This window comes from Microcebus murinus, chromosome 1 (genome assembly GCF_040939455.1).
Source record: "Microcebus murinus isolate Inina chromosome 1, M.murinus_Inina_mat1.0, whole genome shotgun sequence".
Classification (NCBI taxonomy): domain Eukaryota; kingdom Metazoa; phylum Chordata; class Mammalia; order Primates; family Cheirogaleidae; genus Microcebus; species Microcebus murinus.
This window is the reverse complement of record NC_134104.1, coordinates 104,700,907-104,724,999: the sequence shown is the minus strand read 5'-3', so window position 1 is coordinate 104,724,999 and position 24,093 is coordinate 104,700,907. Positions and strand designations below refer to the sequence as shown.

General features: G+C 35.6%; 1 protein-coding gene across 1 annotated transcript in view; it reads left to right on the top strand.

The window, feature by feature from the left end:
• Positions 1–24,093, top strand: part of ARHGEF26 (Rho guanine nucleotide exchange factor 26) — a 126,056-nt gene that overhangs the window by 37,874 nt on the left and 64,089 nt on the right. The window contains exon 6 of the mRNA XM_012774383.3: positions 123–283. Within this exon, the coding sequence (XP_012629837.1) occupies positions 123–283 (161 nt within the window). The remainder of the gene's footprint in view (positions 1–122; positions 284–24,093) is intronic.

Genomic DNA, 24,093 nt, shown 5'->3' with positions numbered 1-24,093 from the left:
TCAATGCTTGTCTTTTTGTACTGTTCAAGATATTATATCATTCTTATAGCAGAATTATGAGAGCTGTATTTAGTTCTTCAATTAAAATAATTAATAATACATTTCTTTTTCCTTCTTACCAGGCTATCTTTGAAGTCATATCCTCTGAACATTCATATTTACTCAGCTTGGAAATCTTGATTCGAATGTTTAAAAATTCTAAAGAACTGAGTGATACGATGACTAAAACCGAGAGGCACCACCTTTTCTCCAATATTACAGATGTCTGTGAGGCAAGCAAAAAGTAAGTGCCCTCCAGTCTGCCTTTGTTCATGCCAAGGTTGCATACTAATAAATATACCTTGTTATTTCTAAAGAAAGGCATTTAGGGTTATAAAGTCTCTCATTCATTCAATTGGCTTTTGTCTTCCTTCCTTGAAATAAATTTTAAGATATCTTTCAAGTTTGATGCATACACAAATACTCAATATGTAATAAATTGTCACAGCAGACAGCTGTCTGAGGTCTCTTTATTCCTTCTCTTCCCCCTACTCTGCTGACTCTTTCTTTCTGATTGCATTAAGGAAAAAGTCTTGGTTTAGGGCTAGTCTGTGATATTTGTCTATTTTAGTAAAGAAAGAGTAGGCCTCAGGCTTATGGCTTTCATAGTCAGTATCTGGCTAGAATTTAATATTTTCTTTTCATTATATTCAAGAATTTTTTTTACTTTTTGTGATGAAAAGTAGATAAAATCACATTAAAATCATATAATAAATTTTGATGCACTCAAAACTTATATTTAGCAATTGTTAAAATATTTCTATATTTGCTTATGTATTATTTTTGTTTAAATATCTCCAAGTATATAGAAACAACGTTTTACTCACAAATGAGGATTCAGCTCTTATAAGTAAGGACATTTTATATAACTAAAAGGTTATGGTAATACTTATCATTGCATCTTTTATGATTTTATTCTATTTATTTTTTGTGTGTATAATAATAAATTCATGTTTTAAAATTCCAAAGATACAAAAGGTTCTATAGTAAAAATGTTATTCATATACTGTTCCCTGGCCACCTGAAAGACAAATGTCAACATTTGTTTTCTTTTGTATCTCTTTGGAAATAGTTTATGATTATATAAGAAAATATATTTATATTATTTTCATGTTTTTACTTAAATGGTAGCATACTATAAACACTGCTCTTCCTCTTACTTTTTTCACCTCTACCCTGGAGATCATTACATGGCTATACATTAAAAGTTTCCTCATTTATTTTTATGTTTTTTTCTGTGCAATTATTTGTTGAAGAGATGAGGTCATTTGTTCTGTAGCATTTCTCAGGAGGCACATACTGTATGAGTGGTGGTCAATACCAGATCCATTAATTCTTTGAGGTTTACAAAATGATGTTACTCTAATTTATCACTCTTTATTAACTTATTAGCTGGAATATTTCTATAAAGGGAAATGTACATTTGTCTATTAATGTACCCAATAGTAAATTTCATGTTATTGTACTTATTGATGCTCACATTGTTTCATCTTTAATCTCAATAATCTTTATCATTTTCTTGCTATGTGATATTTTAAGCTGATCAAGGACCCTATTTACAGTTCTTTCTACAGGCTTGGAATCAGCCATTTCCCCAAAGAGCTCTGGTGTCTTTTGATGTGAAGTGGTATTTTAAGACCTCAGTGTGAGTGCTAGGGGTGCTGGTTGCTTAGTGGTTTCAGGTTGTTTCAGGAGGTATTCAGATAAAAAGTCCAGACTCATCTTTACAAAACAAGGTATATAGTCCAAGAGTTATCAAAATGTATATATGTAATAGGTACAGTTTTTAAATATATCGATTATATCTCAGTAAAGCTTGAACAAATTTTAAAAAAAAGAATCTTAGCTTCTATGCCTGTCCCCTCTACCCTGTTCCCTCCTTGTATAGGCCAAAAAAATGGTTTATTTTTGTTTTTTAATATATGAATATGCATATTTGTACTCCCCTATCTTCCCTAGATAAGTGAAAGCATATTTCATACATTCTTCTCAACCTTTCTTTATTTGCATAAAAATATATAATAGAGATTGCTCCATAATAGAGATTGCTCCATAGTAGTTATTCCTTACTCCTTTTTCCAGCTGCATAATTCTCCACAGAGTGGCTATGCATAGTTTATTCATCCAGCACCTTATCTGTGGGTGGTAGGTTTATTTTCAGTCTCACTGTTACAAGGAGCCCTGCTATGTGCTGATGCTCTTCTGCTTTTTAGCCATTGTATCTTTGGGATAAGATTCCTAGCAGTAGGATTACAAGATCAAAGGGTAAATGTATGCAGTTTTGTTAGATATTGCCAAATTCTCCTTCATGGGAATTGTAGCATTTTGCAACACCACCAGGAGTAGATCAGTACCTGCTTTCCCAAAGCCTTTCCAGCAGAGGATGTCAACAAACCTTTGGATTTTTGTCAATGTAATGGGAAAGAAGGATTGTCTGAGCATAGTTTTAGTTAGCATTTCTCTTATAAGCTTTTCCATATGAATAAGAGCCATCTGGAATGTATCAGTAAATATTAAACTAGTAATATTCCTCTGTAATGTTGAAATGAATTAAAATGTGAGATAAGCACTAAAATTACATCAACAAAAGTGAAAGAAGGAAGAAGTTTTCTTACACTTGCTGAAACCCAAGAGTATTTGCTTTGACTGGATCAGCAGTGTTAATGTGTAAGTTCAGTTTGAGTGAAAAAGTATTAACATTTCTTATGCTCAGAAAGATAGAAGCTATTGCAGGCATCTTATCTTAAAAAGTTGATAAAATCATAGAAGTAGAAATGATGATCACAACTGAATTCATTAAATATCAAAATATTAGAATCCAAGGTACTCCCTGAAGCTTGAAGGACATGTATATTCATATATTTAGTCATTATTATAGTTATCTTTTATGGGATACTTACTTATACCAAGCTTTGTATTACAGCCTTTTCAACACAGTATTTATATATAGCTATATAGATTGCTCTTAATGAAGAAGAATCAAAGTCTTAGGATAAATAACAGAAGTATTAATGTAGTTTATCTTTAGTAAGCTTGTAAAACTTATCACTCTAAGAGGACAGTAAAACTGAAAGTGGAAAATTCTAAAAGGATTGGGAAATGTACTGCAATGTGGATTTAGTTTAATGAGCTATATATATCTATATAATGGATAATTATATAACCAATAAAATGCTTTAGATGAATATTTAATAATAGAAAATTTATCATAATATATTCAGATTATAAAATATATCTAAGGAGTAGGATTTCATATTATATTAGATTTTAATTATTTGGAAAGTAATTTATCAAAAGCATAAAGGATAATTATCTTTGGGTGATAGAATGATGAGTTATTTTTATCTTTGTGGATTTCTGTAGTTTTAGCTTGTACAATAAACATCATGTTTATATAGTCAAAGAAGACAAGAATAGGAAAAACAAGCAATGGAGAATGTGGGCCAAAAATAAAACAGGGAAAGGTATTGGAAAGTTTATGGCTGACAAATCTGTAATTGGTTAACCTTGAAATGTCATTTGATTTAAATTATAGATTAAAATATAATTTCAATTACTTACAAAATTTAAATAATCTATGATTTTATTAAAAAGTTTTATTTCTATAGTAGCTTATAGTAAGGGGCTGTTTTGAACATTTTTGTCTATTTATTTAAAAAAGAAAACTCAAACTTCTCAGCCTTCATTAAAAGAAAAGAAAGAAATATACTTATCTGTTACATTTTTGCTTTGTTTTTACTAGAAATGCAATGCTTTAATTTGGATATCTGCCTTTATGATAATTTGATCTCTGTTATAATTTATTTCAACTAAGAATGTTCAGCTTTTACATGATAATCCTATGTCTATATCATAATAACTTATATTACAAAAGTTTGATTTAATTTGAAACTCTCCTGGCAGAGACGGTCTTTTTAAATTTCAAAGTCCTCAGAAGACTTGCAAAGGCCATTTCATGATGTAACACCTACTTATTGAACTTGAAGAGTGACTCTCAACTTTTGATAACTATTTTACATAATCTGCTACCCATGAATTTCCAGTTCTAAGAAAATGTAAAATAAAATCTTGAATAAAACAAATGATATGATCAGTATCTGAATTAGATGTTACTGAGCAAGCATGTCATTGTTAAGTATGTCATTCCCAAGGGAATCTTCATCGTTTTACTTTTACTGAATGAAAAATTGTAGCTGTAGGTGATGGCATATTTGGTATATAGGATCAGAACATCCACAACATCCAAATTAACAATGCGTCAGGTTCCCTTTATCATGGATTAGGTTCTTAACTGTTTGCCAATAAATAACACTAAGAAGGTCTTCTATACAAGTGGACATTATTTTAAAACAAACAAGCAGGGGCAATAATTACTCTGATCCTGTGTGTGTATGTGTGTGTGCGTGTATGTGTGTGTGTTTATCAGTAGTGTGTCTCTACAAAATTATTTTTTTCTTTATAAAAAGTTGTTCATTTCAGTGAACACTGATGGGGCTTCTTGTTCTGCAAGGCTCCCCAGTTCTAGGGCATTTCAGCTGGTGGTGTCTGCCTAGTCAGCGATGGGGGGGGGGCCATGGTGGCTGGTGGCACTTCCCCAGTGTGTGTGCAGAGGCATTTCAGCATAGAGCACTTCTCCTGAAACAGGAAGGTCTGGGTCAGGCTGGAGGTTATGGGCATAAGTCCCTTGGTGAGAATCAAAGGGGAGGATGAGAGCAGATGGTGAGGGCCTTTGTGTGCTCTGCTGAGGAGATTTTCCTATTTCCTGAAGGCTATGTGGAAACATTTAACAATTAAGGCTATGTGGACTGATGTGGTGGCATCAGAGGGAACAAACAGTGTGGTGTTTGCGTTAGCAGTTAGCAGGAAGGTGAAAATGGTGGAAGATTTGTGGCAATGGAAGTAACAAAGCCAGCTATGGTGGGAACTGACTGGGCTCTCAAAGGCCTTGAGAGATATTTAGAACATAGATTCTTGAGGACTTGCTGAGAAAGTGGGAGAAATTTAGTTTGTCCCCCAGGTTTCTGCCTGGCTGACTGTGTGATTGGAGATTGGATTAGCCAAGATACAAGAGAAATGGGCTGGAGCTTAGTGAGGAAGCCTTGGCATTCAGTTTGGGACATGTTAAATTTGAGTGACTGTGGAACATGAGAGGAGGTATATAGTTGAAAAGAGAAAAACAGATTAGAACTCTAGAAAAATCTTGAGTAGATATGTAGATTTGAATCATAGAGGTGGTTCTTGTCACTCTGGGTTTACATGAGATTACTAGGTCTGATAGCAGTGGGTTGTAAGTAGTGGTGGTGGTAGTGGTATTTCCCCCCAGGGTATTTGGAAATGCATTTTTGGTTGCCCCAGTGACTCAGGGGCTGTTACTGGCATTAGTAGGTGAGGGCCAGGGTGCCAGGCATCCTGTGATTATCAGAACAGTCCCAGACAGGTGTGAATTGTCCCACCCAAATGCCAACAGGGTCTCCCTGAGATGCAAAGAAGACGGAGGCCAGAATTTTGGCAAAGAAACACTTAGCCTGTGGGTTGGGACAGAAACAAAGTAACTAGGATAAGAACTGCATGATGTCCATGGACCTTTATCAAGTCCTTTGGCTGTGAAATTTTTCTCTCTTGTTTACACCTTCCTATTACCTTCTCTTTTAGTGTCATGGGCCTGGCAACTGTTTGCTCCTTGAAAGGTGTATGTGAGAAAGTAGCTGTATTTGTCACCTCCTAAGAAAGATGCTACTCTTTTCTTTTTCATGGGATGATTAGAGCTAATCTTTTATATTTAGGTAGTACCTATATGGCTTTGAATCTATTCCAGGAAAAAGGCTTTCACTCCTAACTGGACTTTCTTCCTCCTTAATTATGCTAACCTCTTCTCTCTGAATCAAAGTTGTGAAATGTCCCTAGATTCATGATCTCCCTGTTTTTTGAGGACCTGAGCTATCCCAAAAGCCTAGTCATCCCATGAAAAAGGGAGTATTAGATATCCTCTTTCATTTAGAAGTGAATAGGCTTAATTCACAACTAAATATCACACATAGTATATGCTTTGCATGTTTGCATATTTTTTGTTTTTATTTTTTGGTTCTTCATAAATCTGTATTCACTTAGAATAATTTATAGATAGTTGCCATATTAGTAGGAAAAGACCTATAAATGTGACTAATTTACATTAGGTTGCAACAGAATATGATCTAATACCAGTTGTTTTTTAAATTTAAGATATATCCATGGTAAAAGATTGATAACATCAGGAAAGGAAACTGTCTTTTGTACAAGATTGAATATTAACTCTACTGCTTTGTTTAGAAACTCCAAGTTCTAAGAAAGATCTTTTGTATTGGAAACTTTCCTGAAAAATGAAAATTCAATAAATCTTTGCTCAGATGTTTTATAAAATGATGTATTTTTGCCCTCAATTCTAAGTTTTCATTCTAAATATCTAGATTATGCTAATAATCTTTCATTTAAACTTTTTCAACAACAGGGTATGCTGTTATTTGTACCTTATAAAATCTATACTGCTAAAGAACTTTGCAAGGTGCTTATTTCTTTTTCCCATTACAAAGTTAAAACATTGATATTTCTTTGGAAAGCCATTTAAATCCCAAACTATGCTTGTCTTCAATTTTTGCAGAGTAAAGTAAAAATATCCATCAATGTGCTTTTGTGTCCTAAGGAACTGAATTTGTTCTCAACATATAATGAGCAGCTAATGCCAAATTCTCCAGTTTCTGCTTTGTGTAGCAGGGTAAATTACAATAATAGTAAACATATGAAACAGTATTTACCCAGTACTTGATTCTCCAGAAGATTTTACCCTAATTTTAATCATACTATATTAAAATTGAAATATCATGGACATTAAAAACTATTTTAAGTGCATATACTTTGATATTACTTTATGAGATGAGTTCATATTATCAAAAATGACATTTTAATCCAAATAATAGCATAGCCAATCTGCATTGTGAAAGATGTTTTCTATTTGGTAATTAATATTCTAAACCTTAATGCATTAACCAAATAATAAATAGTAAACCTTCAGAAGTTTTTTATAGTATAAATATTAGCATTTCATCCTTCCTGACTAATTCTTTTTTTTTCTTTTATTTTATCATATTATGGGGGTACAAATATTGTTAGGGTTACCTGACTAATTCTTAAAGCTAAATTTTAAAAAAGAAAAACGTATTTATCTAGCCCAGAGAATATGGAACTCTTTAAGTTGTAGAACCTGTTTAATTTTTGCCCTGAAGTAATAGCTGTCACTGATGTTTTTTGTTAGCAAATGTTCTTTCCTTACTCAATATATATTCAATATAAGTTTACCACAGAATCATTGGTAAATAAAGCCATTCCCCTATTTTCCTTAATATAACAGAGAAACTATTCTTTCTAAAACCAGTTTTTTAAACTGACAGTTGAAAGACAGTGACATTCGGAAGCTACTCTTTATGACACTTTTTGACTTTTTCTCTATCCTAAGAAAGATGAACAAAGAAGCTCATTTGAAATTCTCCTCAAGTACTCTGCAGTGACATGGACATTCCTTGTTGTTTAGCTCTTACCAACAACCAGTGTCTGAAATAATAGTAAAAGAAATAAGTGGTTAGTTATGTAGCATTTCAAGTAGAGAAATAAGGACTATAGATGTCTTAAATAATAGATGCAGTCCTTTTCGTTGAGACTGCAGAAAAGCAGTGTGGGATCTGAAGTGTTTGTAAAATTGAACAGAAGGCATTGACAGTTAAAGTGTTGAAAATTTGACCATATTAGATCAATTTTGGTAGATTTATTCATAAGATGGAAAAAAGACTGGTGAATCTTTTACTGTAAAATATTTCTGTTAAAATGGAACCATAGTCTTTGCCTTTTTCTCCTTTTCCGCATTTAAAACAATTTTTAATTTTTATGGGTACATAATATAATAGTTATATATTTATGGGGTACGTGTGATGTGTTGATACAGGCATACAATGCATAATAATCAAATTAGGATAGGATAATTGGGGTTTCTGTCACCTAAGGCATTTCTTCATGTTAGGAACATTCCAATTCTACTCTTTTAGTTATTTTAAGTTATACCATAACTTATTGTTGATAGTCTTTGAAAGTGGAGAGGGAGGAGTCAAAGCCTGTCACAGCAGATTTATAATGGTGATCAAGTCAATCAGTGTTGACTAATATGTTGAAATATATATGGACTGTGGAAAGGAAAATTGGAAAATACTATAAATAGATCAATCCAAATGATTTCTCTGTATACTGGAGTGATATATTTTTTTAAAAAAAGCACACCCATAAAAAAGGATGGCTAATTAGAGACATGTACTTACCTTCATTCCCTTCTAAAATCTCTGTAAAAATGATGGGAAAGCAAATGCACAAACAAGGATAAAGAAAGCAAAAAAATAAACGAAAATAAAAGCAATATTTTGGAACCTGAAAAACCTGAGATGGATGCTCAGTAACAATTTCAGGCAACCTAAGAAAGCTTAAATCTAAACTGGTAGTAAGGTAAGCCAAGAAACGTCCAGACTTAAACCCCAGAACTTCTGAAAGGTGCAGGAATTGATGATGAAGTTGGTAAAGGTGTGACTAAAACCAGGAGTTTTGTGAAAGTCTGTTTGAGAAGTCGTCAGACCCCGGATTCCTTGTTCACCCCAGCAGCAGGGCAAAATTGGTGCACACTGGATTGGGAGACTCAGGCCCACTTGAAGAGGGGACTGCTGGACAGGAAACAAGGATATAGTGACAGTTGGCACCTGAAGCCTTCTCCTCCCACTCTCCCTTTGGAACTGTGATAGCCAGGTGCATGGGTACTGTTCTTTCTTTTCTGTCAAATGGTAATTGGCATAGTGGAGGTTAAGTAACATTTATCAATGGTTTTTATGCTCAAATATATCATTATTATCATTACTATTAAGTTTTTTATTTCAAAATATTAAGGGGGTACAGTTGTTTTATTATAGGGCTACCTTTTATAATGTTTAAGTCGGGGCTTTTAGTGTGCCCATCACCCCAATAGTGTTCATTGTATCCAATCATTATTATTAAGTTTTGCAGGAAGCAATAAGTTGAGGATTACAGCACAAATATGTAAAACCTTAAACTTTAAAAAATATAGCCATTTTAGTAACATGTTAGGCAACTACTGACTATAAATCTCAGTTTCTCCCTCTGTTTAATAAGGATAATAGCATACCTAACCTCATAGGATTGTTTTGAGAATTAAATGAGATAATACATGTAAAGTGCTTAACGTAACACTTGGTAAGCCCTCAAACGACGTTTATTTTATGATATTACTGTCATTTTGATCCTCTGTGTCTGGTATTCTGAAATGTCTCCAGGTGTTGTATTTGTCAACTTCTAGCTGTATTGATACATCCTCTATATATTGGCTTCTACCAGTATTGTTCTAGGACTAGGTTAAAGAAGAGATCTTGTTTCATACAGAATCTAGTGCAATGGCTTGCATGAGTTTGTTTTTAAAGATGGTTGTGGCACAGTATTGCATTTTAGCAGTCATTTTTATTTTAATATTGAATGAATTCAAAGCAAACAGACTCTTCTATAATCATAATACATACTAGTTGTGACTGAGATTAAGACTAAAACCTGAGCTATATGTTTCTAATCAGCCTGGTCTTTTCCTTGTGAATGGTACATTCCTTGGCCTAGTGCTTCAGAGCAGGCCCTGGCATGCTCCAGCTGCCAGTTAGGCAGTTCTCCTGGCTACCTTTTGCAGGCATTTGGGCCTACTACATTCTTTTTTTCCTTTCTGCATTGCTCTTGCAAGCTCCAAGAGTCTGTGGATTCTGAGTTGTCACATGGAGATTTATACTGGATAATGATCCAGGTTGGGGCAGGTTAAAGTGTTACCAAGCTCAATCATTAGCTGTTATCAATTTTAATGTAGGGTAGAACTTTTTGGAAAAAGAAACAAAGGCTGGGGTTTAATTGCAGTATTTCATCTGCATTGCATTTACAGCTGTGGAGTTTGAACCATTACATGGATTTTTGACTTTGCCAGTTGTGAGTAAAAAAAGCAGGACCACACAGTTTTTCAGGCCGATGGAAAAGATTTTAATGTAAACTTTGTGATCTAGCCAAGTTAAATCTAGCACTTGATTTAAGCACAAGGAGGATGGTTGATGTATTAAGTTTCAAAAGCAAATTCTTTTAAGCTTTTTAGTTGCTTATTGTGGGATGTTGCTTCTAATTGCTTACATTAATTGTTAGCATCTGGGCCTCAATTTTGTGTTTTTCCAACACTTTTCTTTATTTCATATGCTTTAATCCTTTATAGCATGCTGTGAAGCACACCAAGTCCTGGAGTAATGTTGTTTTGTTCAACATCGTTTCATTATAACATTGATGAGGAAAAAAAAAATCTATTCCTGGCCAGGACCATTCATTGTCTGTGTGGAGTTTGCATGTTCTATGTCTGTGTGGATTTTCTCAGGATACTCTGGATTCCTCCCACATCCCAGTGACGTGCATGTTAGGTGAATTGGTGTGTCTGAAGGCCCCAGTCTGCGTGAGTGTGGGTGTGTGAGTGCGCCCTGCAATGGCCTGTCCAGGGTCGGCTCCTGCCTTGTGCCCTGAGCTGCCAGGGTAGGCTCTGGCCAGCCTTGACCTTCAACTGGAATACGCTGTTTGAAAAAGGAATGAATGACGAATACACATTATTGTAAATTACAAATTCATACAGTATATGATAATCATACAAATGCCAACAATAAATGATGTGATACAGAAGTGCTCAAGTGAGCCCACTGTATCTGTGATTGTTTTTGAACTGTGTGGTGGTAGGAGGTCCTTACACCACTTTGCAAACATTTATCCCTTGATTTAACCCACCACCACTACAACTGCCATCACTCACTGCTTCACCAAATATTGGGTAAATAATTATCTTTGTTTTTCTCAATGTTTCTCAAATGTATGTATAGCTCACATTTATTTCAGTGTTTCATGTTAGAAGTGTTTTGGGTCTTTATTTAGAAGTTTGGTGATGTTTTTGTGACCAGAACTATCCCATAGGAGCTAAACTCTTGTTTATATCAGTTAGCCTACGGTAAAATCGGTTTTGCTATATATCATTTCACTTGAAGTCGCAATTAAGTTAACCTATTGACAGTGTTAAGTGAGGACTTACTGTACCATCATTACCCTTTTGCAGGTGAGAGACTGAGACCCAGATTAATGATGTGGATTTTCTTACAGTTATTCACTTACATGGAATTGAGATTAGTGGGTTTTTTGATTTTTTCAGAATGCATTGGCATAGACTACTTGTTCAAAAATACACATATATTTTAAATATAGTTAAGGGTTCAGTCTAAAATAAATTTTAATTTAGACCCCCAGTAGAGATGACACATCTGGAAAATTGTTAGAATATGCTCCTTTTGGTGTACCTTACCCATTGAGCTAGTCATAGAGAGAGATTAGACTCATCTCATATTTGAATGCCTTTGAACTCCTATTTTAAGGGAGACCTTACAAGCAAAGAGCATCTTGTTTTCTGTGACACAGCCGTCTGGTGCACCATGGATATCATCATCTTGTCATTTTATCATGGATGTTGCTTCTTAAGTGAGGAATATTGTCTAGTATCTTGATCATAAGCAGTCCCAAAATGTATCTCCATGGTTGCAGTTTTGCTGTGTTCTGTAGAAATAAGATTGGTTGTAAAAGTGTCCTATAATTCAAAATCTCTGGATTTTATATTTATTAACTTTGTATATATATCCATCTATATTTTTATTAGATTACAGAGGCATCCAAATAACTTATATTAAACTCCTTAAATTACTTTTCCAGTGATTTGAGGAAGAAAAGAAAATGTATGTTTGGAAAGTGCTAACTTAATTGTGATTATAATTTTTTGCTTTTTGGTCCGAAAAATCTAATATTTCCAAAATAAACTTTCATATAAAATGATTTTTCAAGTCTTCCTTAGGATTTAAATGAAAGAATTCTTTATCCCTTAGGTAGTAATGTAAATACTGAGTGACCTCACAGCAAAATATTTTGTTGTTTGATAGAGTCAACTTTGTGTAAAAAGATGTGAAAATGTGATTTTCTTAAAAAATTCTGAAATCACTTTCTGTATGCTAAGAAGGTGGATGACTACTGTTTTAAATATTAATTCACTATATTATCAACATTCTCTAATCTTTTTAAGGATGTGGATTAAATGATACAAGCCTTGTGTTTTTAGATTTTAGAAGTATATTTATAGAAAAATATCCTGAGGAACATGTGTATATAACGAATGGTATTTGTTAAAGTACTTAACAGACACTTTATCTATACAGTGTTTTCTTTGGATTTCAGAAAGTTTTCGGGAAATGATTTGGACTTGGAAAAAAAATTGGTGGAAAGGTTCCATAGAAATGTCAAGATTGGCTAAGATTGACCTTGTCACTTGTGGGGGATTCAAACAAAGGTCTCTTTGTAACAAGAAAAACTGTCTCTGTATCGGGAGTTCATTGGAATTTCTTTTCTAGCAGAGAAGAGTGATGTGCACAACCAGAGCAGGGCACAATAGGAATGTTTGTGTTTATATCTGCTGAAATTGACCCGTGACATAGCTCCTACTTCTCTTCTTTTCTCTTGCATCTTGTATATTTGATACATGCTACTTAGTTATACATAGTTAAGTATGTATTTATGCACATATTTAGATATTTTTGAAAAAATCTGCTATGAATAAGATATTTTCCAGCACATCCTTGCTAACCATTCCAACAAGTTGGAATTTTACTTGAGGCCATTCATTTGAAAAGAGGGAAGGAGTAATTAACCCTTGAAATTATTCTCTTGGATTTTGCTAAGTAGTATTAAGTTAAATGTCTTTAGGAGGACTGGTTTAAAAAAATGTCTATATCACAGATTTGGCTACCTTATCTTAATTTTTGGAGCATTTGATATAGTCATTTGAGAATTCATGTTTTTTGGGTTTTCAAAATGTTAAATGTAGGAGAAGAGTTTGGTTTACCTCGCTGGTGTTTGTGCCATTATGCCATGTCTGAGGATCACTGTGTTTAAATGTCTCCTGTTCTGAACCTTCGCTTATTCTTTTATCCCCCCACCCCTTTTTTTAGTCTTCCTGGCCAATATCCAGTTTGCTTTTATAAAACTGCTTTTGTGATTACAATATACTTTTATTAATTTAGAATGTCAGAATATTGTTTTATCAGGTTATTCATAAAAATGGAAATCAGGATATCATTTTATTGATATTTCTAAGAGGTGCACGCAAGGTGACTTACTGTTATCTATGAAGTATCCTTTCCAGCTTGCAGAGGGGGAAAAAGTATAGTTCTTTAGACTCAGAACGCTTTTCTCCTGAGACTGTTGAAGAAAACATATTCTTCTGCACTCTTTGAAGACCCCTGTATATTCAGAAAAGCAGATATTCAAACTGGGGAAATTTTTTCTTGCCTTTGTCTGTTTTATTTCAGATCTTCTCATTATAAACTAATTCTCAACTTTGAAGACTTTAACAAATACCAAGTTTTTATTGATCACATCTCTCTTGCCTGAGACTGGAGCAAGGAGTCTTAATCTCATCCTTAGGCAGATCACTTCCTTCTCTGCATGTCAGTTGCTGAGTGAGCTTCCATCAGCATGGAACTCAGGTTTATCAGAATAACTGAAGAGTCTGAAACCAGGGCCCTTAGGTCCTGACTTGCTGTGAGTCCATTAGCACCAGCTCACACTGGAGAATTACATATTCCACTCAGTGCTTTTTTTGGATAGTAAATTCTCCCCATGATATGTGGATTCAGAAAAGTTAGTCCTAGAGAGCGGGCTTCTGGGACTTCTGAGCCCAAGGGAATGCACACATTCCCTTGGGCTCAGAAGTCCAAACACAGCGCCTTAGGCTGCTCAGCCATCCTGGCCAGGCTCAGAAGTCCGGCGTACTTTAGGGTCTGGACGTGGTGAAAGCCTTTTGGGATTGGCATGAGAAAATGTAGCTGTACATGTTGCTGGAGTATTTTTCTTTTTTGAGAAAGAGTGGCTAGTGGACATAAAAATGTGAATAACCTTCTAGTAGGATAATGTATGAAAATGATTTTCTGAGAGTGAATATCCAAGTTCTGAAAAACGGATGGAGCAGAGAGCTTTATAAGCTTTATAGCCTTCTCTTTTGGAATTGTTGAACAACATATTTGAGGAAAACATAGCATAATATTTTGGTAATTTTAGTACATATATGTCTTTGAACAAGCCTGAAATTGCATTGTAGGCAGAGTATAGTATGTTAAAAGTTTGCATTGTCCAGAGTTGCTTTTGATCCATTTGAAATGCCTGCTTTTTCCCTTGTGAGCAGTGTGCATCCTTGTCAGGGTCTGGCTCACTGTTTGTCTATCTGGAGGAGGCTACTCTGCCTTAATCAAAGAAACTGGTTGAAAGGGTCTACCTGCTACCAACAAAGTAATAAATGTACATGGTGAAAAATTTAAATTCTGTCAAAGAGTATGCAGTGAGAAGTATGTCCCCTAGTATAGCTGGTTTGGGGTGTAGCTTCCAGATATTTTCTACATATAGAAGTATAATTTTAAAATTTGATGATAGCCTGCCATATATACTGTTATGCTCCAGTACCTCTTTACTTTTCTTTTAGTCCATCAAATAGCCAGAGTCTTAAATGAGGAATAACACTAGATATGATTTTTTTTCTTTTCCTATACTCCCCAAATAAGCCATGGCTTTCTCTATCTAGTTTCTTCTATTCAGGAATTTTAAGTGAGTTATTGGACTTATTTTCTTGGGGAAATAGACATTGCTCTGAATATGGGATTTTTATTGAGAATTACATCTTACTCTTTGATATAATAAAATATTTTAGGGTCAGTCTTTTCAGCAAAATTTATTGAGCACCTTTATGTACCAGGCACTGTAGTAGGCATTGGAAACATAACAGTAAGCATGACAAAGTCCCTGTCCTTGTTATCTGGTTGGGTAGACATACACACACAGAACAGGTGCTTGAGGATCAGGGTACCTCTCAAAGTAGGACCTTGACCTGGACTAGGGGACCAGGAAGTGACTTTTCCCTACCCCTTAATTACTCTCTATTCTTTTCCTCCCTCATCCAAATTAATCTCATAAGACTGATGATCTTTAAAAGATGTTTTAATTCCAATATAATTCAATCTAGTCTTTATATATAGAAATAGCGTACAAGTCACATGCTGTTAATTATTTTAGGTTTGCAAGTAACTTCCTTGAATGGGCCCCGGGGTGTATGGGACAGAGCTTAATAAACCTACACTTATGCAATGCAATTAAATTGATCATGTAGCTACAATATGAAAATGCTTATTTAAAGAAAAACAGAGCCTGGATATGTCACAGTTTAAAATACTAAACATACTTCTAGTTTAAATGCATAGTTCTTTGATTATCTTGCCTCTGAATGATTTATAAATCTGGGGGATTTGGATACTGTCAGTTTATCTAGCTTAAGGAAAAATCTGATTTATGCTTCAGGTTCAGTAGAAACTCCTTTTATATCATGTCCTTAAGTAGCGTTTGGCTTTGTTAAAATTTCTGTAACTCATGATTACAGTTTTATTTTTAAAACCTCCAAAGACAATTTAGTTGAGATAGCAAATAGAAGCTATAAAATTTATCAACTGCATGACTGTTAGATCATTAGCTTGACTAAGATGTAGCCCACATGCTATTAATTTTTTTTGTCATCGTAAACCATGTGGTATACCTGGGCTCATTTTACTCTTTTACTTTGTTTTGTGATTAATAAGCTATTTCCAGGGGATTTGGGGATTGAGAGGGAGTTTAGAAACCATATATTCCTATTCTGTAATTTACAGATAGTACCCCAGATCTCATAGCTAATTAGAATCAGAGCTAAGGCTAGAACCCAGGACTTCTGACCTATTATTTTATAGGAAAGAATGTTTCACCAAGTTTTTAATGTTATATATTTACATGGCTTAAAATACTTACATACTGAGAGGAAGCCCATCCTTATTGATTCTGCTACCCCTCCCCTTCTGTTAATGTATTAGATGATTTCTTTATCCTTCTATTAATAGCATTTCCTGTGCAAATACAGGCAAATGCAAGTAGTTTCTTATTGTCCCACTTTTCTTAAAAAACATAGCTTACAGACTGTATACACTATTCTGCACCTTTTCTTCCCTTTCACTGCAAATCCTGCTTCATTTGCTCTGTTTAGGTCAGAACCAGGTTGCTGTATTTAGCCTAACTCTAGCATATGAGAAACATGGGATAGCTCTATACAGACCATGTAGTGAAAAGGGATTAGAAATGGAAAATAAAAGTCAAGATGAAAAGTGATTGAAGTTGCTATTATTTAACCCAAAGTAGAGAAGGTTTGAGCCTTATTTACAAATGAGAAAAGGTAGTCCTAGACGGAGGTGAAGTACCTTACCAACAGTCACCCAGCCAGTTGGTGTCTGAGTGGGCATTTGCACTCAGATTTGCCTGTCAGTATTGGAGTCTCAACTCTGCTTCTGCTGCAGGAGCCTGATTCGTGAGTGACAAGTACAATTGATGCTCATTATTTGCAGATTCTGTATTTGCAAATCCGCCTGCTTGTTAATGTTTATTTGTAACACTAATTCAACACTTGCTGTGCTTTTGTGGTCATTCACAGGCATATGCATGCAGAAAGGCAAAAGATTTGAGTCACCTGACACACACGTTCCCACTTGAGCTTGAAAAAGGCAATGCTTTGCCTGTTTGTTTCAACTCTTATACTGTGAACAAGTGTCCTTCTCATAGTTTATTTGGTGGTACATTTTTTGCATTTTTGTGCTTTTTTTTTTTTTTTGGCGATTTTGCTGCTTAAAATGGTTCCCCAGCGTAGTGCTGAAGTTCTGTCTATGGTTCATAAGTGCAAGAAGGCTGTGCTGTGCCTTACAGAGAAAATGCATGTGTTAGATAAGTTTATAGTGCTAGTACAAGTTATGGTTGTAGTGCTGTAGTGCCATTGGTATGAGCTCATTGTTACTAAATCAACAATATGTATATTAAATAAGGTGTCTTTAAACAAAAACACACATAAAATAAAGTTATGTATTGATCAGTTGATGAAAATGTGATCAAAGGCTTGTAGGAACCTACCCCATATTTCCACTAGGAACAGTGGTTCAGTTCAGTATTCACAATTTAATGTTCCCAACAACTTCATAGAACATAACTTCTGAGAGTAATGAGAATTGACCATAAATGCAAAACCAGAAGTGGCCAGCTCCTTGCTAATTCTAGTTGGGTTTATCTCTTCTCATTCTACCCTAAGGTACAACAGGAACAATTTATTTTGAATGTCCGGGGGAAAAATCCCATAACTTCCTCGTAGTGAATTAACTCAGGACTGTGAAATACTATTATATAATATTGTTTTAATGGCTTGTTTTAAAACATTGTAAAGATTGAGACTTTTAGAATGTTGCTAAGAGTAGTGTCACTGCGAATGTAGCATGGTGACTAACAAAGAGTGTCATCAGTCTGCCATTCCTTCTCTGCCATTTGTCCTGTGTGATGTTGGGCAGATTACCTAACATCTTTGCGCCTCAGTACTCATGTGTGTAAAATGGAGATGATAGCAGTCCCCACTTATTTGTGTTGTTAGGGAAGTTAAATGAGTCAGTATATGTAAAGCAGTTAGACTACTTCTTGGTATACAGTTAGTGCTTTTTAAATGTTTAGTGTAATTGCATATCTTCATTTGTCCAGGATAATTTTTAGTTGTTTGGGTGTAATTATTGATTGCCTTTTTTCGCTCTCAAAAGGTATCCCAATTTGAAGGATAAAACTATATGGTGACCCTAGCTGTGAGGATGATTCATAATTGTCGTCAGCTTATGCTGAATCATTGGCCACTTCTGTAAATACAAGTTGATTGATTTCTTTTTTTTCTTGAAGAAGCAAGTTGAAAAATTCCTTCCTCCTGGTTTTGAGGGCTGCTTGGAGAAGAGAAATTGAAGTGGAACAGGTTGAGTATTCAGATGGGGCATAATTATGTGACTTTTACTCATTTTCTTTCTTGCTCTATGAAAGAGAGTGGTTAAGAATCTGGGTCTGAGTATTAGAATAGAGAGGTTATGTCTTTTCCACTAATTGAGTCTTTTCTCTAGTAACCAGGATAGATTTGTGGAAAGTACACTTTATATTATAGAACAGTTTTAGGTTACAGCAAATTGAGCGGAAAGAACAAAGAGTTCCTATATACCCCTGATGCCATCCCCACCACCCCCACCCCATACAGCCTCTACCCATTATCAACATCCCACACCAGAGTGATAAATCTGTTGTAAGTGATGAAGCAACATTGACATGTCATTATCACCAAAGTTTCATAATTTACATTAGGGTTTACCATTGGTGTTATATGTTCTATGAGTTTGGACAAATGTATCATGACGTGTATCCACCATTATAACACAATACAGGATAGTTTCACTACTCTGAATACCTTCTGTGTTCCACCTAGTCATTTTTCCCTTCCCCTATGTCCCTGGCAACCACTAACGGTTTTACTGTTGCCATAGTTTGGCCTTTTCCAGTACTGTTGAGTTTTTCCATGGTTATTTGTTCTGCATGCCCCGTACCTTCTAAGGTGGCTATGGGGCATCAAGAAGCACTGTTGAATAGGCAGATAAGCAGGTCTGGACTTGAGCAGTTTGAAGGGGGAGATATTATTTGGGAATAATTAGCATATAGAAGAAATTTCAAGCAGTTGTGATAAATGAGATTATTGGAGAATGAATGGAGATAGAGAAGAGAGGACTGAGAGAGCACAAGCCCTGGGACCCCCCAACACACGATATTGGGAAGGTGGGGGAGAGGCCGGCCAAGAAGACTGAGAAGGAGAAGCCAGCGGGGGTAGAAGAAAACCCAGCAGAACAGTGTGTTCTAGAAGCCAAGTGGCATCTCATGTTTTTTTATTTTTCTTCTATATTTATAAAGGAAAAAAATCAACATGCCTTAAGAACGACTTCAGTCTCTGGTGGCATCCTTTTGAGGATTTATATTTTGCACCATGTCAATTAGATAGGGAGTTGTAGACAGGCAAGGTTCTGCACAAGAAGCAGTTGCAACAGGGTCATGTGGCGGTATGATCCATGTAAAAGGGGTATCTCTTCAGAACCCCGGAGTCTTGGCATGGCCTCTGTGCCCTCAGGATTGTCAGAGTAATCGGCATCACTTCCAAAAAAGTGAGACGAGAAGGAAGCGGGATCGGGCACTTCACTCTACATGGCAATGGATGTTGTTGAGGTTTCGCAGTGGCAGTGGAGTGTGGAGGAGTCTTCCTGGTTATATTTGTTTTCAGAATGCAGGCAGCACACGGTTGTGTTTATTACTCTAAGAAGATCCAGACATGTAGAACAGATACAATCTAAGGCAAGCATTTCCATCCCCAGATTATTTTCTTTTTACAAAATGAACCATCCAAGGTTTTTTCAGGGGGTCATTTGTAGTGATTTGATTTACAAAAAAATATTAGCTTTATAAAAACATCAATTGCATAAATAATGTCCCCGTTTTATAACTTCAAGTTGTTGTTGTGTAATGGATAGGCTGTGCCTTCCAACTATTGACTTTGAAATAAAATGCTTATAAAGACCATAATTTAGCCCTTGTCTATACCAATTTTCACATGTGCAATAGCCAAAATCAACATTTAAGAAACTGCTAAGGCTTTACAGCACCATTTACTTTACATCAGAATATAATGTGTTCAGCCAAGTGCCATTAATACCTTTTCATAATCTTAATAATGCCATTTCAAGGGGATTTATTAGTGAGGTTTCCATGGATTCTTCTCTGCATCACCACCACCCCCACTCCCACTTTAATCCCCCCTCATTATGTTACTACCCTTGACTTTTGCTGGCATAGTATAAATAATTGGACTTAGCTTTGGATATAGTTTCTTCTGGCTCAGATCATGGATATAAGCTGACAAGATTTTCTGCTGATTTTAATTCACCAAGATTGCACCAAGATTATGAAGAGATGGCTGGCTGTAATTTTTCCTCTCTTTAGTACTTCTATAATTGAACTAATCTGTAAAAGTTCTTGCAGATTAATTATAGTTGTTACAGAGATATCAGTTATTGCAATTTGCAAACTCCAAAGCCTTTTTAATGAAACACAAACTTTTAAAAACCATATATTTGTCAAAATTTGATGTTGATTACAGCAATTCATTTTCCTCAGTTTAAATAACATTTTATAGATTAATGAAAGCTTATATTCTCTCCTCTCTTTTTATGCTAATATGTGAAACTTTTCAGGGATAAAGAACAGATTGATTGATACATGCATAAAACTATTTCTTATGAACAATATATTGCTTTCTTAGCAATTGGATGAAAACCAGAGGTTGCAGAGGTTTGTTTTTGTGTTTTTTGTGTGTGTATATATTTTTTTCACTTACATAGAGTTGGGGCTTTGAGGTTCCTGACAAAAGAAAGCAAAAATTTAATGAGTCTCTAGTAAATCAGTTTGCTTCTAAATAAAACATAAATTTTGGGGGTTAAAATGAGTGACTTCAGAAACTTTTTTGCCTTGGATGGAAATTAGCATCCTCTGGAGTTATGCCTTAGATGTCTTGTCATTTGATGATAATAATAGTAACAACATCTACCATCATTTATTCATCCCAGTGTGCCTGGTATTGTGGTAAGTTCTTTTTGTACCTTATGTTATTTAATCCTTGCCACAATCTATGCAGGAGATAGTATGATCTTTTTCAGCAGATGAGAAACAGAAGAAGATTGTACCCAAGTAGTAAGTTACCTAGATACTAGGTGATAAACCAGAATTTAGACCCAGATCTGACTCCAGGGCCCTCTCTGCAGGGAGACACATTCAGATACCTGCCCTGGAAGCCAGGTCATGTAGTGAGTAAAGTAGGATAGGTGTGAGGCAGTGCTGAGTAGTGGGAGTCACCATACACCAGGCTGTGAGTCCAGACCCAGTAATTCTGGCATGTGAGCTCAGTATTGCCAGATCTTCTGATATTTCAGAAAAAGTATGAATCCAGTTGTGTGGGTGCAGTCTCTTAATTTTTAGATGTTGAAAGCTAATTATTTTTAAAATACACGTGTATCGGGTGATCTCTGATGCATACTGCATTGGTTTTATCTTTTGGCCTTAATGAGCCTGATAAAATGGATGGGACTTACTGTGTGTCTGTGCACAAAGTGGCATGCTTGAGGTTCCTCAGACACTTTCTCTACAAATTTAGCAGGGGTTGGAGGGAAGAAGGAAAAATATATCTTAGTGTAAACTATGTTAATGTGTAATTTGAGGCTTTAAGGAGATACAATTGTGTAACTTTCAGTGATAAAGCATGCTTATCTTTCCTTCATCCCCCTGTTAAAATTAGATAGGCAATCAGTTAAATAATGTACCATTGTCAAGTTTTTTATATTAGAGCAAATAAAGAATCAGGTAGATTTGCCTTTTCTATATTACTTTAAAATTAGTAGCATTTCTTTAAAAGAATAGGGACACACACACACACACACGTACATATACATATATACACAGTGGTCCCCAACCTTTTTGGCACCAGGGACTGGTTATTTATGGAAGGCAATTTTTTTGACAGGGGTAGGGGAGCGGCTGACAGGAGGTGGAGCTCAGGCAGTGATGTGAGTGATGGGGAGCGGCTATAAATACAGATGAAGCTTTGCTCCCTCACCCCACCTGCCGCTCCCTGCTGTGTGTCCCTGCGCCCCACACCATTCCTAAGTTTCACAGAAGACAATTTTTCCACAGACAGGGGCAGTTATAAGGGATAACAGCCTCAAAGCTATTTGTCTTGGGGGAAATTCATTAAAGGATATAAAATTACAACTAGATAGGAGGAATAAGTTCTAGTGTTACACCAGTGGTCCCTAACCTTTTTGGGATCACGGACTGGTGTCATGGAACACACTTTTTCGCCAGACGGAGGTGGGGAGCAGCAGGGATCAGAGCTCTGCGGCTCGATCTCCAAAAGGCCATGGATCGGTACTGATCTGTAGCTCGGGGGTTGGGGGCCGTAGCATATACACACTCATTTTTCTCCTGATTAAAAAAAGTTAAGAAACTTGAGTTGGCTTGGCAAGAAGGTATGACCACTAAAGAAAACTGAGAAATGCCTAAAATATATAGATAAGAGAAATACACTTTTTATAAGCACTTGAAAAGAAAGATGACGAAGGATACTATTTTTCTATTTTTGTGTTGAGTTTTTAGAGGTCCTACATACAATATAAGTACCCTCAGCATACAAGTCATGATTTACCAGGGAAGGGTCACCTGTATAGAATGCCTCTACTTTTTAAAGAAATTGAATTTACCATTCTACATCATAAGAATAGAGGGTAAAGTTCAGCTTTTGAAAGTGGAAGAAAAAGTGATGACATCCCTTTCATCTTGTTTTAGAGGTTCTGTGAAATGTAATGGTTAGATTTTTGACCTCTGTTCCCACACCTGCAGCTACACATAAATCAAAATGTCTAAGCCTGCCTTGCGCTGCACAGATAACTTACAGCGTGGAAGCTGCATATCGTAGGCTATTTCTTCTGTTGGAGTGGGAGAGCAGGCATGTGGTAACTCTTTCACCTAGAACTTCTTATGTTCATTAACTTTCTAAGGAAATGAAATCCTTCCTTCTTTTTCTCTTGTTAACCTTCAGTGTAGCCTTTTATAAAAGTGCAAGGAATTAAAATACCCAAACCTAGAGATTTATAAAAGTAAACCTTTACAAAATTACATTTTTCAAAAATATTGTGTTCTTTTAAAATTCCTGTAGATAATTTAGTAAAGATAAGTTATGCATACTTTTATATGAAGCTAACAGTCTCTGGTTTGTTAGTATATCACTGACGAATACTATTAATAATAGTGGAACCTACACATGATTTTTTGTTTCAATGATACTTCTCATGCAACAATTCTCTATGGCCGAATGAAAGTGTTTTAGTACCCCTATCAAGGAAAGTGTTTACACTCTATGCTTTATTTTGTTTTAGAAATAAGCCAGAGGATGTTTATTTTGCATAGCTATAATGAGTTTGAAGGAAAACACTTGGAAATGGAAATAATGTTTAATGAAAAGATGTATAAAATCACTTGGAAATGATAAAGCATTATACAAGGTATAGTGAAGCTATCAGGTATAACATGTATTCACTCCATAGTTGAAATCATGCTGGCTTTGTTATTAGCACAGGGGCCCAGGTACTTTTGTGCTCCAAGGTTTTATAGAAATCAGAGTAGCTGCTGACAACTTGAACGCTGATGCACCCAGGCTGGGCCTACACCCCGCAGTCTGGGCATACAGGAGTGCTTACCTTCCGTCCCATAGGTGTATCTTTCTCCATTCCTTTTAAACTGGAGACGATTGTCTTTTGAAGGGGTCACAGTGTGACTGTTCCTTGAGTAAACGACAAGTAGACAGTTTCTTTAATATATCTCAAATTCCTGCAACTAACTTGCACTTTATAAATAAACTATATCTAATACTGGCCTTCAGTTCTGTGGATCACATCTGATCCTACTGGTTATTTGGGAAAAGGGTAGCCCCTGGAGTGGATAGTAGATTGGTGAGATGTAATTCAGGGACAGGACTGTGAAGGTGTTACTCATTATATCTGCTTTTGTTCTATAAAGTTATGGATTAAGGAGAAAATAGTGAGGCAGAGAAGGACCTTCTATCTCAAGTGCCAGGGGATAAGGAGAAGGAAAGAATGATAATCTGGGGTGAATGTTCAACAAGTATCCACAATGCCCCATGATGTAAAACAAATCCTCTGTGTGAAGCAGAGAGTCCTCCAGGAGCTATTTTCTCACCTTAACCTAAGGTGAGAAAATGGAACTGATGTGGTAATTGCTATTCCAGCAACCATTCCTCCTCCCCCTACAGGTACCACCAGTGCATCCACCAAGGGAACCTTTAGTGAAAAGAAAATAAAGTGTAAACGGGCCTATTAATAAGCAGTTTTATATGTATATATAATTAAATCTAGAGCCAGACAGCTT